The sequence below is a fragment of the Gambusia affinis genome, linkage group LG04, assembly GCF_019740435.1.
Source record: "Gambusia affinis linkage group LG04, SWU_Gaff_1.0, whole genome shotgun sequence".
NCBI lineage: Eukaryota > Metazoa > Chordata > Actinopteri > Cyprinodontiformes > Poeciliidae > Gambusia > Gambusia affinis.
Window position 1 is genome coordinate 15058146 of NC_057871.1, and position 17011 is coordinate 15075156.

Genomic DNA, 17011 nt, shown 5'->3' on the forward strand with positions numbered 1-17011 from the left:
TCAGAGATATTTTGGCAGTTTATTGTGAAGATGAACTGCAAAATTTGACAAACTCCTATAAAACCAACATTAAACAACCGAGAAAGCAACTGTTCAGACAGCTTTTAACATTTCAATGGCAGTAGCAACTGAATTTCCTGAACGCATCTAATAGATTCAGCTTGTTACAAAACCCAACACAATAAAATTGATAATTATGCTGCATCAATACACACAAATTTCATCAATATCAATGAGAGCAGAAGGTGAGTGGTTTCACTTTTAGACTGTGGCATTTTATGACATTTAGTCATTTTTCCACAGACCAAAATAAAAAATTTTTTTTGAAAAATACCACAGATGATGGAAAGGTCAACCCAAATGACATGCAAAGCCTTGATATTTAAAAAATGATGCAAAAACAAGACAAAAGTTTAATAAAGGTGGACCAGAATGTTTTCAGTAACAGAAACAACTACCTTGATTTGGATCACAAAAGTCCACATCTAAAAGTCAGATAGCGCAAGTTTACACAGTTGCATCCGATTTAAGGACAATATGGTGAGCAGCTGAAAAAGCATTGGCAACAAAAAGAAGGCAAATGGCAAAATAAAAATACCAGCAGAAACAAATATAGCACAAATACCTCTAGAAGCTAAAAATATGCAACCTCAAGATGATACACAACTCAGTAATGGGGTTAAAAAAAACAAAAAAAGGCAAAGGTGATATATAAAGCCACACAAAATAATTCATTATGTTTATGAGTACGTATGGATTGGTTGCAGCTGACGTTTAAACCAGTGATACCCTGAACTATTTCTGCACTGCAAGGCTGCTACAGTGGAAGTGAAAAGCTACGACCTGAATATTTTATTGAACTACAACCACAAATTGTTAAGAGGACAGTTGTAGACCTACTGGTTGCTGCCAAATATATTATTCCTCTCTCTTTCATGCAACCCTATATGCGGTTATGCGGGTGTAGTGTTTGCGGTGACTTCTGGCCGCCCACAGGAACAGAGCGGCGGCCATCATCTGCAGGGGGAAGGAGATGAGGGCCAGGTAGAGAGACCACCCCACTGACCCAACGACATCTCTCTGCTTTTTGTATTTGTCGTTGAGCAGATATACGCTGCTCCGAAAACAGCAGACGGCTCCCAGAGAGCAGAGACCTGACGACAAGACGAGACAACAGCCAATTCTATTCAATTCTAATGAAAAAAGTTGAACTAAAACATATTAGTGGCACCTTCAGTGAAATTCTTTTGTGGAAATTCAATACCGATATTACAAGGAAAAAAAAAACAGCTAAAAGCCTATACTTATTATATTTCTAGTTAAAAACTGGAAGGTTTTTTTAGCCTTTGATCCAAAGTAATCAAGAGGCATTGTGAAAAATTCAAAGAAACAGAAGTTAGACGGGTGGAAAACAGGTGGAGGATTGCCTAAAGCTGGCCGACAACTAGAAGAAGACTGGAGAGAGTTACACAATGATCTATCACGACTCAACATTAAGATAAAAATGCAGCACTTTAACAAAAGGGTACACCCGAGATCAACAGTATAAGGATGCATTTCTCTGACCTGCAATAAAATGGAACAATCCTACAACCAGGGTTGGCGTGAAGCTGCGGCACAGGCAGGCACAGACCCCTACCAGACCACTGAGAAACACCAGAGACAAAGACACCAGGGGCAGCAGAAACTGGCACCTCCACAGATCTGCACGAAAGGAAAAAGGACTCAGAGGTTTGTAAAATTAAACCAACCACTGAAAATAGTTTGAAGGACAAATCAACAACTGCAACAAAAATAAACAGTGTTTTTTTTTATTTTTATTTTATCTTTGAGGCAGGGCTGGGTATAAAATTAAAACTCCAACACAATGACTCACTTGAGAGAGGAAGAAAGGCGGAAAAAAAATATTTAGATAAAAAAAAAATATATGTACATAAGGTTGTGAAATTTGCCTCCGTTTGGGATTTGCACTCACATGTTCTGAGCAGATCCTCCTCGCTCTCATTCTGTTTGACCTTTGCACTGAGTTGCTGAGGAAGGGTGAAGCTCACACAGAGAGTCTCCGTCTTAGGTTCTAAAGTGAAGGGAAGAGGGCAAAGATCTACCCAAGCGTCTGAGATCAACACATAAAGCAGGTCGGAACACAGGACTGGAGAACAGGATGAGACAGAAAGCCTGCCTTACGCAGATCAATAACACACCAATTCTTCAAGCTTTAACAGATGAAATGAAATGTATCCATTTCCAAAAATTCAGATGCAGTTCTGTCCTTCAACGACGCTCTCACTGAGGAAGGAATCCAGAGATTATTTATTGCGTACTGTTTTACCTGTCCATGGGATGGAATCCAGAATTTTTCTCACTTATTCTTGTTCGGTGCATAGTCTCGTGGCAGCCCCTCCTTTTTCCCTGTATGGCTACACTACCATGTAAAAGAAGCCCACCTACTTTTTATAACCCTCCATTGTTTGAAGTCGAGCCATGTGCTCCAACCTCAGGCGAAATTATTACATTTTTGATCGAGCTCAAAGGATTATGCGAAGGTAAAAAGCACACAAGATAGCCTGCAAGTTGAGAAGGAGCCATAGAATTAGGAAAATTGTTTTAAATTGCAAAAAAAAGGAGAGTTTTTGCGATTGCTCTGGTAGTCAGATTAGACACACAAGCTGCAAAATGTGGCATATTGTAAACTACCTGTACATCCACTTTGATGAGTGCAATTTCTCTGCTGTGCTGTGTTGTCACTTTCATTGTCTGTCTGAAGATCACCTGTTGATTAAGACACTAATTAAAATCTTGATAATCTTATCAGGTTTGTTTAAAGATTCATTATTTTGGCTTCTTTATTTTTAAACACGATGTAAAAGGCAAATCCCACTATTACCAATGTGAGATCAAACTCTCAGACCACCACGACCCTCAACATTCCTCACTGAATGCACGAGATAAACAGCAACCTCAAGTTCACATTCTCAACAATCACATTCATTTTTCGTGAATTTATCAGAAAATATGAAGAGAGGGAAAGTAAGGGTATTAGATCAAATTTGCAGGGTCTTCACAAACAGCTGCTCTAACTCACTATAACTTACTTGTCAAATAATTTAACAAATTCTTCTGGTCTCATAAAAAGAAATAATAGAATGTCTACATGTAATAGTATCTTCTAGCTTTATGCCAATCTCAGGTGCAATGTATGGATGGAAAATGATATTTTTTCTCACAATACAGTACAGTTCTAGAAACTGGATTTCCTTCAGGTTTTTAAAGGATAGTCCAGGGTTTTCTACTCTAAAGGAAGTGAAAACCCCAGAGCATGATGCTGCCACTACGATCTGCCATAGTGAGCAGGGAGTGAATTGTGTCAACAAAAGTGTGGTTACATCAGATCATAGTACAAAGTTACACTTTTTTTTTATCTATTATGTTTTCAATCTGTGTGTTCAATTTAACTATACATGCTATCTTCCACAGTAAATTAAATAAAAAGACTTATCAATGTCAACTTTTGTTCATATCTAGAAGCAGACATGTGTTAGTGTTTTTAGATCAATTCTAGCTTGGCCATCTTCCAAAGCAGGTAAGAAAACATCTTGTTGGGACACTGCTTCTTTTTTTTTTTTTTTTTTTTTTTTTTTTAAAAGGCTGCATTTCTCTTAATTTCCTAATTATTTGTGTAAAAGCTTAAAATGAAAACCAGTTAGTAGCCATATTATTCCTGGTCGTTCACACACAATAGCGATTGGAGAACGACTGGATTCCAGCGGAGGAATAAATGGTCAGGAGGAAGTAAATATTAGAAACTAAATAAATACATCACTTTCTAACTTGAATTTTTCTTTCAAATTAAAAAAAAAAAACATAAAACAGACTTTGCAGATTAGCATTTCTGTGACTTGTTTTAGTGCTGGTTAGATACAATACCTTGCTGACAGCAATACCAATGGGTGCAGGGAGGAACCTGGATACACCTCCACCACAGACCCAGGGTTCCGTTCCACTTGAACAGGTAGCTGCTGTATGTCTTCTCCTCAAATTCCCCAGTGAGGAACTCATTTTTGATCACAGTGGTGTTGACACACTGTTTGATAGGCGGGGTGCTGTACTGGAACCAGTTCTGAGTCCCCACTGCCACGGACAGGTAGACAGTGGCCAGCAGACTGAGGACTGAGCCGATGACCAAAGCCGTGGCGTAGCGATTGTCCACCATGGTCTCACAGACAGTTCAAACTGCAAGCAGGGGGAAGGGAGATGTCATTTTTGACTAAGAATGGACTGCATAGATAAATATTTTGTTGTTGAGCAACTTCAGCCACAGCAGCACAACTCTGAAGTGATGGATCAGTTTTACTCTTTAAATTAGACATCTGACTGCATTCCGAATGTGGAATATCACCTCCGATCCACCCAACTTCCAAATCCAAAACACTGTGTTGTTAAACTTCAGCTGGACTATTTCCTCAGGATTATGCAAAGTCCCTATCACACTGTATCAGGTTCAGTATCTAAGCCACTGACAATATACAAACGAATTAGTGTCAACCAAACTGATCAAAAGACTACCAATGTTTTATCCAGATATCCAACAGTGCCATAGTACCGTTGGATTACAGTACTATGGCAAATATAAACAGTCCTTTGTGGTATTGAACACAGATACTGCAATATCTAAAGTACATCTCGTATCTGTGTTACGAGAAAAACGTAATTTTTTTTAAGTTTTCATAAATTACAAGTTGTACTTTAATTAATCTGTCATCAGTGTAGTTTAAATTAGTCTGAATGGTTTAGCGTTCCAGGAAAACTTCTGTTTGTAGATAAGGGAAAAAATATTTTTTTTTAAATGTTATTTTCTTTATTAGAATAAGTTAATCAAATTATAGTGTCATCAAGTGTTTAATGTGCTAAAGCAATTCACTACTAGTATTACTAGTCAACGAATTGATATTTTCGCATAAAAATGTTTAACTTGAATCTTTAAAGTCAGTTTATTCAAGAACTAAACGCTAACTTCAGCGTCCTGACAGCTGTGTGATGTTAGCACCTTATGCTGGGTGTGTTTCAGTCGGTGTCCGAACCTCGGAGACTTTATTCGGTCATGATTAAATATCACCCGAACACTGGGGCGAGGGATACTGAAAAACAAAGATAAAAACCAGTTAACAGTTTTATACCAGCAACTATGGAGACAAGAACTTTGACGTTCAATAGCTAATTTAATGGACTTGTTTCAGTTAGCAGCTACACAAGACATAGAAAATAGAAATAGAATAGACCTAGCTATGTTTCTAGGTCGCCACAGTCAAACATAGAAGCCACCGGCATTATAATTCAACTAAAAAAAAAAAAGGATTATCAAATTCATATGTATCAAAAACATAATACTAACAACCGCTTCCTCTTTTTCCTGATGCTGCTCCGGTGTTACGTCGGTCTTGTTTTTTTTTTTTTTTTTTTTTTTTCAGAACTTTATTTAAATTTTTGCATTTGTTACAGACAGTGAAAAAGTATTGAAAATCTAGGAAACCAACAGAGTAGAAAAGTAAGAGGACAATAAACAAATATTGTATTCAGTAAAAATCATTTAATAATTTAATACCCCCCTTTGTTTGAATTTAAGATTGCATATAGATACAATTTCAAATCTATTACAAGGTGTTCAAAAACTTTTGCAAGAAACAAAATCTTATTTTTAAGAAATATGGTAGAATTTTTGACTTTAAAATCTACTTTCTCAAAATACAGTGTGAAATCAGGTGCATTATTAATAAAGATATAAAAAATGAATAAAAAAATCAACACATCCCTGCATAAAGTTTACAGGAAGAACAAAAAATAACTATAGATTTATTTTTATGAAGGAAATATGTGGTTGGTTAAAATTAATGGCTTAATTTTAAAGAAATCTCTTTAATTTGGAGTAGAAGAGCACATTTCTTTTCCAGTTAAGATTCTGCACAAAGATATTCCACTTTGTCTACAGGATAAAACCAGATTTCCATGAAAATATTGATATAATTTTAGAATTGATGGCTTTTAGTTGAGTTGGATTGTCTAGGCTGGGGTCAGGAGGATTTTAGGTCAATATTTTTAAACAACACGAGCAACCTCAGGACAGCATGAATTGCAAAGCTTCTCTTAAAGTAATAAGAACCTTGTACTAAGAAAATCTGCATAGCTGTAGAGGTTCTTTGTTGTAGCTGATGAAATTAAATAATGCCAACTATGGCTGAAGAAATAATAGCTTGTTTTTGTGCAGAATTTTAGAGTTATTCCAAATGTAACACCTGTGGAAAACAGGTTATGATTAGAGACCATACTAAAAGCACTGAAGTGAGAATCCCAAATAAAGAATGAGTGTAATGTAGAAACCAAAACTAACCTTTCCTGTCTTTAAATTTGATGCCATACATCTGCCTGCCCTATAACGTGAATATTTATAAAAGCTAAGTTGTATTAAAATAAAGAAACAAGTTACATCTATTCATTCTATACATTCTATACATTACATCTATTCAGAAGAAACAAGTTCAAGTTTTTATTTTTATTTTATGATGTAGGCACATCTTGTACAAATATTATAACTACTTCAAAAATGACATTTGACTAATTGAAAGCTATAGAGCAACTGGTTTTAGTCTTAGGACTACACATCTGAACAGATATATTCCTGATGTGGTTTTCATCTACAAAATTTAATATTCCCTGAATGATGAAATGCCACAGCTAACATTGCTTATAATCCCTTTGAGAGTGGACAAGAATAGATTTTGAATACATGTTACAATCAAGTGGCGCAAACATAGTTAGAAAAATAGTATCAGAAAACAAAATTATATTTACATAACATAGATCGGGCAAAAAGAAATTCAAATGCTCATTCATTTCACAAACCAATCATTGATTCCCGGCTCATATGTCGAGTCCTGCAGTGCAAACTGATTCCTTAAGTGCAACAGAGAGTTCCCTTATTGTCACAGGAGATCCTCTTTAGTAAACAGTCTCCAGCGTGGTTTGGGTTCAGAGAGGACTGTTGCATTGATGATCGGTGTGGTTGTAAACTCAATTGTGCATGGCTGGGAGCTGCATGGATCTGCTTCCAGCTCCAGGATGGTCACATTGTTGGGTGCTGCTGTGCTCAGGATGCTGGCAGGCACAAAAAGTGTCAGCTGAGGGCCTCGAGCGGGCCAGTAACGCCCTAAATTAAAACCGTTAATCCAGATCTGCCCCTAAGGAAACAAATAAATATTTAGTTTGCACTGCACTTTAGTCAAAGATGCCTAGCAGATATTAGATTTGGAGTGTAAAGTTTAACTAGCCATATAAACAAAACAATAATAAAACATTTAATATCTGAAACTATTTGTAGAAGGGTAGTGACAGCTCATGTTCTTATTGCTTAAGTTAAAAAAAGATCGACTTTCACAATCTAATTAAACTCACATGCTGAATATCAATACATGGGTAGGTGACAATGCTTAAAAGCTAAATGCTTATTTTAGGGTCACTCACCTTCTTCCAGCCTGGCAGTTTGACATAAGTGTCTTGAGGGAGATCAGGAATACCATCAGGAATGATGAAGCTTCCATTATAGAAAGCGGGAAGCGAAAGAGTCGCAGGCTGATCTGGATCTCTTTGTGTGGGAGATTGTTCTCTGAGGAGGCCCTGTCTGACCGCCTCGTCGATGCTAAGACTGTACATGGTCCAGCCGGTAAGGGGGGTTTGTCCCAGATTAAGATTGGAGACCAGGCCCTTTATTGAGAAAACAACAAATGATTAAAAAAAAATTGAACATTTCTAAATCATTCTAAAAGTTTCAGTATGGATGGCCCATTGTGATCCCAGGTTGGTGCAGTGTCTGTGACTTTATGTCAGCTACAGCTTAATATTTGACAGCACATTAGACCTTGAGGCCTCAATAACATATTTCGAAAGCCAAAAAAAAACAAACAAACAAACCTTGAAGTCATTGATGTCTTTTCCAAAGTTGATTCGGCCCATGTTTTCCACCAGAATGTCCACCTGACTTCCAGCATTTCCCGTCACATTCACACTCAAGACCTTGTTCCTTTCCAGAACCCCTACTGCCACCTTAGAAAAAAAGTTTGGTTATATTGGTACAATTATCACAAAAACTTGAGAAAAAAAATTGACATTTTGAAATTGAAAATTATATTTACTGTTTCTGTTTTGCAGTGCCGTTGAGTGGAGTTAGAGTGAATCATTCAGTCTATTGTTTGTTATTTTTGATTCCTCATACTTTGTCAATTCATGTACTCAGAGGCAAAATGCACTGAAAAAGCTGGTATCTAATGTAACAGGCCAATTAATGTACTGCTGTCTCTTTCTGCATTTTTGTTAATTAAGAATTTTGTGCTCTCCTTTGGAGTTCTGCGTGTGCTGTAGTTCTTTCATAATCATTAGCTACAATTCACAGCTTTTGCACAGAGGATCTGATGATGAATAATGTGACTCACCCCGTTCACTGACACATAGGCTCTATCATGGACCCCATTCAGAGGTGATGACAGAGGGGTGGGTTGGCTGCAATTAACAGGCAGAGTCGTTCTGTACAGAACAAAGCCAAAGTCCTGGAGAGGAAAAAAAAAAGACATGGAATATAGGGAGAAAAAAAACTAAACTGTAACTACTGTGGTGAGAAAAGACTGGAGGATACCTGATTTAAGTCAGTGAACGTCTGAGGATAGGTGCTTTTAACTGGACCTGAGAATGACAGCGTTTCTACGGCACTTAATACTGTCTGGAGCTGCGGGAGACAAAACAAGCAAGTCAACGCTAGTTTGGTGCAAAGTCAGAAAAGATGGTCACAAACCAGCAGCCTGTAAGTGATTACATCAAACACAGTCATCTGAATGCTTACCTTCTGCATTTTAACAGAACCGTAGGCATACTTTGGTGTTGTTGGTGGAATCGGCCCCTCCGGTACCTTACTGTACTATTAAAGGAAGACAAAGACACAGTGACACAAAGAAAAATATCTAAAACAATGATAAAGTATTCAGGTTAATACCATTCTGATAACATCTCTGATGGCAAAGTATTTCTCTGTGAGATCTCCTGCCTCTGACAGAGGGGCGTCGTAGTCATAGCTTGTGGGCTGTGCAGCATATGGAGAGTTTGCACCTGAGAGCATTGAAACACACCTTTAGTGTCTCAGGAAAGATGCAGGAAAGTTGTATTATTCTTACGTCACACTCACCATTCCAGTAGCCAAAGTTTGACCCGCCTATGAACATGTACCTTCAGGGAAGGAATAAAAAATATATATATTTGTACTTAAAATATTGACTTTAGATGTTTTTTTTTTTACAATTATAACATTATGACCACATTTTAATGATGTAATGATAAACTTTCTTCATAGAAGGTCTGTCTGACAATGACCGACTCGACATTTGCACCAACTTCAACAAATCACGTGACATATGCGATGCACATACATAAATACACACACACCCGCAGACGCACACGCATACACACATAATTTGTGTTCAAATTGGACCAATTTTTGGTCATTATGTGTTCTGTTTTGATTGTAATGTGGTACATCTGATTATGCTGTTGACCAAATCTGCGTGTTGTTTGCTACCATGGTGCTAATCAGAAAACTGCTGGTTTTGATCCATTGAGTTCAAATTTAAGTCTTCCATCAAAGTGTGAAACTTTCCCATGTTTTCCACCAGCTTTTGCAACTGAAAAGCTTTATCAGAAAAATATGTAAAACTGCCAAACTACTGTTGAAAATGACACTCTAAGCCTGGGACTACAAGCCCAGCCTCCCTTGCCTCTTTTCTTTCTGCAGCACAATGTTCCCAGCTGTCTTTGTGAGCTTCAGCATCTCAGTAACTAAAAACAGACGTGAGGTGTGGGAATTGAGGTCAGTTAGAGTCCACTCAAATAATAAAATTTTTTTTTTTACTAATGAACAGAAAGTGAATGCATGAAGCCTGACATATAATAGTCAATCAAATGTTGTGTCCTAAAAGTTCCTTGTGAATGAAATACTGCACACACTGACAATGCGATGATATGTGCATCATAACATATGGTGCTGCTTTGATAAGAATTATCCATCCTTTCAACAATCATTTTGATTGTTTTAAAATTTTATATATTTGAACAACCATTGGTTGTTTTTTTCTATACAATCTCATATTTTAAGGCTTCAATGCTTGTAGTAACCAAATTTGACAAGTGGAAAAGTTACACGACTTCAGCCAGCAGGTGGCATAAGCAACATCAGAGTCACAGACTTCTTGTCTAAACTAATCACTGGTAACTTCTGCTCACTTACAGGTTAACATTTGCTCCCATAGCCAGCATCTGGCTGAGGGTCTTGGTCACTACAGCGGACGACACGACAGAGTGACGGGATCCCCAGTGATCCAGCCATCCAGTGTAAAACTCAGAGTTCACCTGTGAAACAAAGGAACAGGAGTATTTTCACTTTGCCATGTGGGTAACTGTAACAACATGCGGAGGGTAAGACGAGATGCTTACCAAAGGGCCATAAGGTTCAGCATGTCGCTGTGCTGCAAAGGTAGCAGTTAGGTTTGCCTCTAGCAGAGAGACAAGATAGAGAGATAAGGCATAGAATAACAAAGTGTCTTTGTGTAACTTCCTCTTTGCTTCTGACTAAGCTAAAACGTGACAATGAGTCAACAGAGGCACACAAATAAGAAAACAAACATAAATTGAGGAATCTTAGAGAGTACACAATAACACAAACCAGCTTCTATCACATAATTCTATCTGAAAAGAGAGTCATTCACAGAAAAGGAATATTCACTGTAACATGCAGTTGTTAAGCTTACTGGGACCAAAGTCTACGGTGGCATAGAGGCCTTGTATTGAGCCACACTTTAGGTAATTCACCCCGGCACCATCTGTGGTGAACAGCACCACCTCGTCTCCCAGCTGAGCTCTGAACAGTTTGGTTAGGTGGCGCATGTAGTTGTAGTCACAGGCAAAGTAGCTGCCATATTCATTCTCCACCTGTTGATAAAGGTTGTGTGTCAATATTTTTCTTATCTTATGAGACTAAATCTTGTTTGAATGGATGATTTCTAACTCCTCACACGTGTTGGCAACCTGGTTGATTAAATCAAAAAGTAAAAACATCCATCATCCGTATTTCCAGGTCCTCTCCTGGACTCTCTTCAGCTCATCCGTACAATCTATACGCATTAATCCTCTTTTTCCCGCCTAACCAACCCGAATTGATTGCTTTTTTGTTTTTGTTTTTTCATAAACGCTCCTACTAAAGATCAACACACAGTCCATAAGGACAAGGAAGTCTGTTTTCTCCCAGAGCCGCAGTAATTTATTTACCATTTACTTGTTTACCAGGGCAGACTAGTAACTTTGAAGTGGGCTGTAAAATGAAAACCAGTCAGGTACGAGCATGACAGACAAATTGAGACACCCAGGCTCACCTGTACAGTGATGATAGGACCTCCGTTCTGATAGAGGTAAGGCTTCATCATGGGTAACAGCTTCCCCATCCATTTATCCACAGCTGCAATGTAATCTGGAATAGACGCAAATTACAGCATTGTAGTTTCATGCTGTAGGATACTGCATGCATTCCTGACTAGATGCATGTTTTGTACTCACCAGGGTCAGACGATCGCAGCACAATGTTTTTCTTTTTGAGAAGCCATGCAGGCAGACCCCCCTAATCGGCAGAATAACATAAATAATTAGGAACACAACAAGGACAATATCCCCACAACAGGCGCTGAGATTGCCAAGCTTTAGATTTCACACATTGTACACAGTTCGTTATAGGTACACTGCCTTGCAAAAACATCCATTTTGCTAAGACTTTTTTTTCCTGTATTTGATCAGATTACAACATAAAAGCCAGACAATGACTATAAGGGGAAGTAAGCCAACAGAAAACAATAAAACGAAAGAATCTTAACCACAAAATCCAAGCACTGATCCAGTTTTTCAGACTTTTTGTTCAAATGGTGACATTCAGATAAAGCATGAGATTGCAGGTCTGAGGTCACGTTTTCCTCACCATGTCCCACTCTCCACATACGTACGGCCCTGGACGAAGGATCACCAACAGACCGATGTCTTGAGCCAACTTAAGAAAAAATTCCACATCTCTGTCTCCGCTGAAATTGTACTGGCCAGGAGTCTCTTCATGGTAGTTCCAGGGAATGTAGCTGCGAGCATAAGAAAATATTAATGTTCAACAATTAACTCATAAAGTGTGTTTATTTATGTATGTATGTATGTTTATATATTTATTTATTTATTTATTTATTTATTTATATATTTATTTATTTATTTATTTATTTATGTGTATCCTAAATAAGTGCAAAATGACCCAAAATCAGAATGAGATTCAATAAAAGAAGAAACCAGCACATTGTTTTCATACAGTAGGAATTTAATATGAATCTAAAATATGCTGTTAAGTGAAAACTGGTTTTGAAATAAACAGAGAGAATAAATTATTCCATATGATTACTAATAAATATTCACTAAAAATCATCTTAGATCTTATATATCGAGGGGTTGCTCAGTTCACCACATTTATGTCTTACACCCAATAAATAAATAAATAAATAATACATTAAATAAAAATACCTTTCTTTTTGAAATAATTCTGTCACATTTGATCTAAGGAACTTTTATCATATTATTAAAAATTCAGCATGCTTCCAAGTCCGGTGAATAATGTGTTCAAACAGAAATCTCCAACCCTGGCCCTCAAGGCCCAATGCCCTGCATGCTTTGGATGTGTCTGTGCTTCAAGACTCCTAACTGTAATGACTGCTTCATCTCCTCAAGATGCCATTAAAAGCAGAGAAACTGGCTAACCCCCACTCATTTGATTTGTGTGTGTGTGCGTGTGTGTGGCAGCAGAGAAAAATCTAAAACATGTTATGATATATGATCCTGCTTTTATTGACCAAAGTATTTGTTGTCCATGATCAAATGTCATTATTTCAAATTAGAAGACAAATTAAAAGCAACTTTTCATCTGCTAAAAGCAAGTAGAAGTTGTGAATATGATATTGCTTCATAAAACTATGCAATGATAACTTATCTGTTCAGTGTCTGCAACTTTCTTAGGAGACCACTGACGCATCACATAATTCCTGATTTTAAATGTGGTACGAGAGATCAGCACAGTATTTATGTGTGTGGAGGAATCATACGTCTGGATGGCGTTCAGTCCTGCCATGTACATCTTTAGTAGCCGGTCTTTCCAGTAGGCCCTGGGGATCCTGCTGTAGTGGATGCTTCCTGATATGTAACGAAATTGTTCCCCATCCTTACGGAAGCAGTTGTTTTTGTAGTCCACGCTGAATGATGGAGCCCTCCCGTTCTGCAGGTCAAAACACCATTATGTGTCATTGAACACCTAGACATGCGCAGTACTTCCCATAGAGTTTCCAGTGTATAGCCCAGAGATAACACCTCAGGTGACTGTAGGAATATAGAAGCCAAACATGTGACTATCAGCTGAAGTCACCTAAAATGTTTTAGCAAAGAATACTGCAGACTTACCAACATGTTCAAAAATATAATCATAAAAAATCTGAATTAAAACTTTAGTTAGTCTAGACCCCTTTAAATTGGAACACACTATTTACATCCATCTTTTTAGAATAAAATATCTAGCAATTATGTATTTATTATGTATTATGATGCCAAAAAACCTTGAAATCCGATAATTTCAATTTAAACTGTTATATAAACTCAAAAGAAAGTTTAAAGACTTTAGCTAGGTGCTCAGAAATACTCACAGAGTGTCCAAACATCATCATCATCATAAGCAGCAGAAAGACGTTGTTAAATCGGAGCACCGACATGATGAGTCCCTCTGTCACAGCAAGTGCTGTGATGTTGCTCTATTAAAAGTTCTTAACAGGAGCCACAAACACCAACAAAGTCAGATATCTAGCCAACGATTTCCCACTGAATATACTGAGATGTCAATAAGCGGCATCACAAGTTGCGGAAGTAAAAATCATGTGACCGCCTGATCACATGAAAGATCTCGGATGTTTTCTGCCCAGTAGATGGCACTGCAGAGTGTTTTACTACGGTGTCCATTTAGGACATCCTCATTACTCAAGAAAAAAAAAAACAATACACATTAGAACAGCGTGTAAGGCTTCAGATGTGAAGCCATAGACAAAAAGCCACCAGCCCGCTGACTAAACGGCATTAAAATAAAAACTCTGCAAAAACAGCTTTAGACGAAAATGTCTTATTTTTGTTCCAATATAAAGTTCTAGCTATAGACTACGAATGTAATTTGCAGTTCCTCCCTCACACCAACAGATGCCGATAACGCACAGCTGGATCTACTGTCTTCTACCTACGTCAGAACCGGAAATAACGCAACATACACAAGACTCGGAGCAGGCGCACGTGGGTCTTAGCGTTAGTTAATTAAAGTTATGTTCTTTTGTCTGTTTTATTAAGAAGTATGCCGAAGAGAGCGAGGGCCCGGCCGGAGGAAAACAGCTCAGTGGAGGAGCTGGTCGAGGATCCGCCAGCGGAGGGCAGGCGGACACGCAGCGGCCGCGCGGTGCGTCCTCCTGCCGCATTGCTGGACAGCAAAATCGCGGTGAGGACTCCCAGCAGAAGGACCAGGAGGTCCGTTCTCCAGGAGCTGCCACCGCCGGCGGAAGAAGAAAACCCCGAAGATACGGAGCAGAAACCAGACAGTCCGACCGTGGAAGAATCCAGTGCGTCTACAGAACCAGAACCCACAAAAACTACAGAACCCACAGTGCCCTCAGACGCAACGGCCCAGGCAGCAGTCATGGAAACGAATAAAGCTTATGATGGAGGAGAACATCAGCTGTCCAAGTCTACACCAGCAGAAACGGCTCCTGTGGGTTCAGGAAGCATCCCGAAGAAGAAAGCTCACCTGGCTCCCAGTGCCAAACCGATCCCAGCGGTTCCGCTGGGAAAACCAAAGTCAGGAAGAGTGTGGAAGGACCGAAACAAGCAGAGGTGGGATCTGTCTTCAACTTGCTGAGTAGAAACTGAAATTTGATTATCTCGATCAGAAAAGTTCTTTCTTAACCTGTCTACACGAATATACTGATAAATTAATACATCTAGTGGATTTTATGATGAAAGCTGTTAATTTATTCACAAATAAACAATGCAGCCTGCTTTGTCATAACACCTAAAAACTATCTGGATTGTTTTTTCAATGTATGCAGCAATTATTCTTTGATAACTATTGACTAGTTATACAAACATGTTGTTAATAATGGAAAAAACACTCACCTGTCTGTTACCCTGATGTTTGCGTCCAGGTTCTCTTCGTTGGTCAGAGACAAACCTCTGTGCTCCTCCTGGGAGAAGAAGATGCAGGCCAAGCGTGAAAAGGACCTCGTCAAACAGTTCACAGTGAGGCTGAAGGAGGAGAAAGCCCAGAAGAAGGAGGTGATGTGATGCAGCGTTTTCTGGAGAAATGTCATGCTCTTGCAGTTCTATGTCTAACAGGCTGTGCTTAATTTTTTTGTCTCTTTTTTTAGGAAAAGAGGAAAAGACGAGAGGAAAACCTGAAGCGGCGCGCAGAGAATGAACGCAAAGCCGAGATTGTACAAGTGGTATGTATATAACTCTCCTCACGGTTCCACAGAAATAACCTCTCACCTTTCAGGTTTGATTTGCCCTGCCTTACTGGAGGATTCTTTTTTTCTTCCACCATTTGGAGTTTTTAACAGAATTTCTGTTAGACACATATTTAGCTCCCTTGATCATCACTGTCTTTGTTAAAGAACAGCATGCCCCCACAGCATGATGCTGCCGTCACGTTTTGCCATGGGTATAATGAGTTCAATGTTGGTTTTTCTCCGCACAGCACTGTGAATGTAGGCTGAAATGTACACAGAGCTTTTTAAGATGTTCAAAGCTTAGGATATCATTCTAGAACCAAACGCTGCCTTAAACTTTTCCACACCTTTTGTCTGCTGCGTTCCTTGGTCTGTTTATTCGCTCATGTTCTCAAGAAAACTTCTGAGGCATTCACAGAACAGCTGAATTTAAAGTGAGGGAGTACAAATGGATGACTCATTTTATTTGAAAATCTTTGACATATTTATTCTCTGATCATGTAGAGTCAAAAAGGATGGGGGAAATATAGGCACGTATAAAACCCCTCGTTTGTTTTTGTTTGACAGATCCGGAACACGGCAAAGATCAAGAGGATGAAGAAGAAACAGCTCAGGCGCATCGAGAAACGAGACACTCTGGCTCTGCTGCAGAAAACACAGAAGCCGAACAGCACAAGCAAAGTGCAAAAAAAGGTTCAACAAGATTTAACTTAAGAACTGTGACAATAAATTACATCTATTCAGAAAATTGTCTTCATGCTGTTGCTGGATATCATTGTTCAGATCAAGTTCTGACATTATTCTTCCAAACACAGATCTAAGAGTCACAGTACATAGAAGAGGTCGGGTTTTTACCAGTCAACATAACTGGGTTCAGTGGACTTGGCTACTTTTTCTAGGTCCATCTTCCTGGTTCCTGAGTGGATCCCCTTTTTGCTCTCGGGATAGTGTTAATTTTGCATGAAAGATTCAGCATAGTATCAGACATGTGATAGGCTGATTCGCTACTTGTGTTTCAGAATCAAACAGGTTCACCCAATAATGTTGCTGCTGCATATATACTTATTAGAATACTAATGAGCAATTATTAAATCTAAATTTTGCCATACGTGTGTGAAAACACTCCCATGAAGTGGAGATTTCTGCACATCAGGAAAAAAACTGACATTCTGATATTTCACATAAACGATGCTTTCATCTGTCAGTTTACTCAATGTTCAATTTGTTAGAAGACGGACACTGTCTATGACGCCAGTCATCTCAAAAATGGGATTTTGATGAAGTATTAATAAAGTATTCGATGTATCCACAAAGGGGCGCTGTTAAGTCACATTTTAGTTATTTATGAGCCCGAGTATAAATAAAAATGTTTCGTAGCAATC

General features: G+C 38.5%; 3 protein-coding genes across 5 annotated transcripts; 1 reads left to right on the forward strand and 2 right to left on the reverse strand.

Annotated features, from left to right (window-relative positions):
* LOC122829910 (claudin domain-containing protein 1-like) lies at positions 1 to 5479 on the reverse strand. Of its 3 annotated transcripts, none has more exons than XM_044114823.1 (7): positions 5390 to 5479; positions 5045 to 5135; positions 3925 to 4230; positions 2695 to 2769; positions 1976 to 2074; positions 1567 to 1704; positions 1 to 1154 (listed from the first exon to the last, which is right to left on the reverse strand). In XM_044114823.1, exons 3-7 carry the CDS (start codon positions 4208 to 4210, stop codon positions 934 to 936), a joined length of 819 nt encoding a protein of 272 aa, XP_043970758.1. In that variant the 5' UTR covers positions 4211 to 4230; positions 5045 to 5135; positions 5390 to 5479; the 3' UTR covers positions 1 to 933. The 3 variants fall into 3 exon arrangements, with proteins under 3 accessions (XP_043970758.1, XP_043970759.1, XP_043970760.1); XM_044114824.1 differs by having other exon boundaries at positions 5277 to 5420; XM_044114825.1 differs by lacking the exon at positions 2695 to 2769.
* A 1197-nt stretch (positions 5480 to 6676) lies between these two features.
* On the reverse strand, positions 6677 to 14167 carry glb1 (galactosidase, beta 1). Its single transcript, XM_044114821.1, has 16 exons — positions 13794 to 14167; positions 13203 to 13372; positions 12050 to 12200; positions 11638 to 11698; positions 11457 to 11551; positions 10836 to 11016; positions 10522 to 10580; positions 10316 to 10437; positions 9221 to 9261; positions 9032 to 9144; positions 8882 to 8956; positions 8678 to 8767; positions 8478 to 8591; positions 7960 to 8091; positions 7513 to 7752; positions 6677 to 7229 (listed from the first exon to the last, which is right to left on the reverse strand). Exons 1-16 carry the CDS (start codon positions 13857 to 13859, stop codon positions 6975 to 6977), a joined length of 1965 nt encoding a protein of 654 aa, XP_043970756.1. The 5' UTR covers positions 13860 to 14167; the 3' UTR covers positions 6677 to 6974.
* Positions 14168 to 14331: 164 nt separating this feature from the next.
* Positions 14332 to 16377, forward strand: ccdc86 (coiled-coil domain containing 86). The gene is made up of 4 exons (XM_044114822.1): positions 14332 to 15015; positions 15327 to 15456; positions 15549 to 15623; positions 16197 to 16377. The coding sequence occupies exons 1-4, from the start codon at positions 14483 to 14485 to the stop codon at positions 16341 to 16343; spliced, it is 885 nt and encodes a 294-aa protein (XP_043970757.1). The 5' UTR covers positions 14332 to 14482; the 3' UTR covers positions 16344 to 16377.
* Positions 16378 to 17011: the final 634 nt, after the last annotated feature.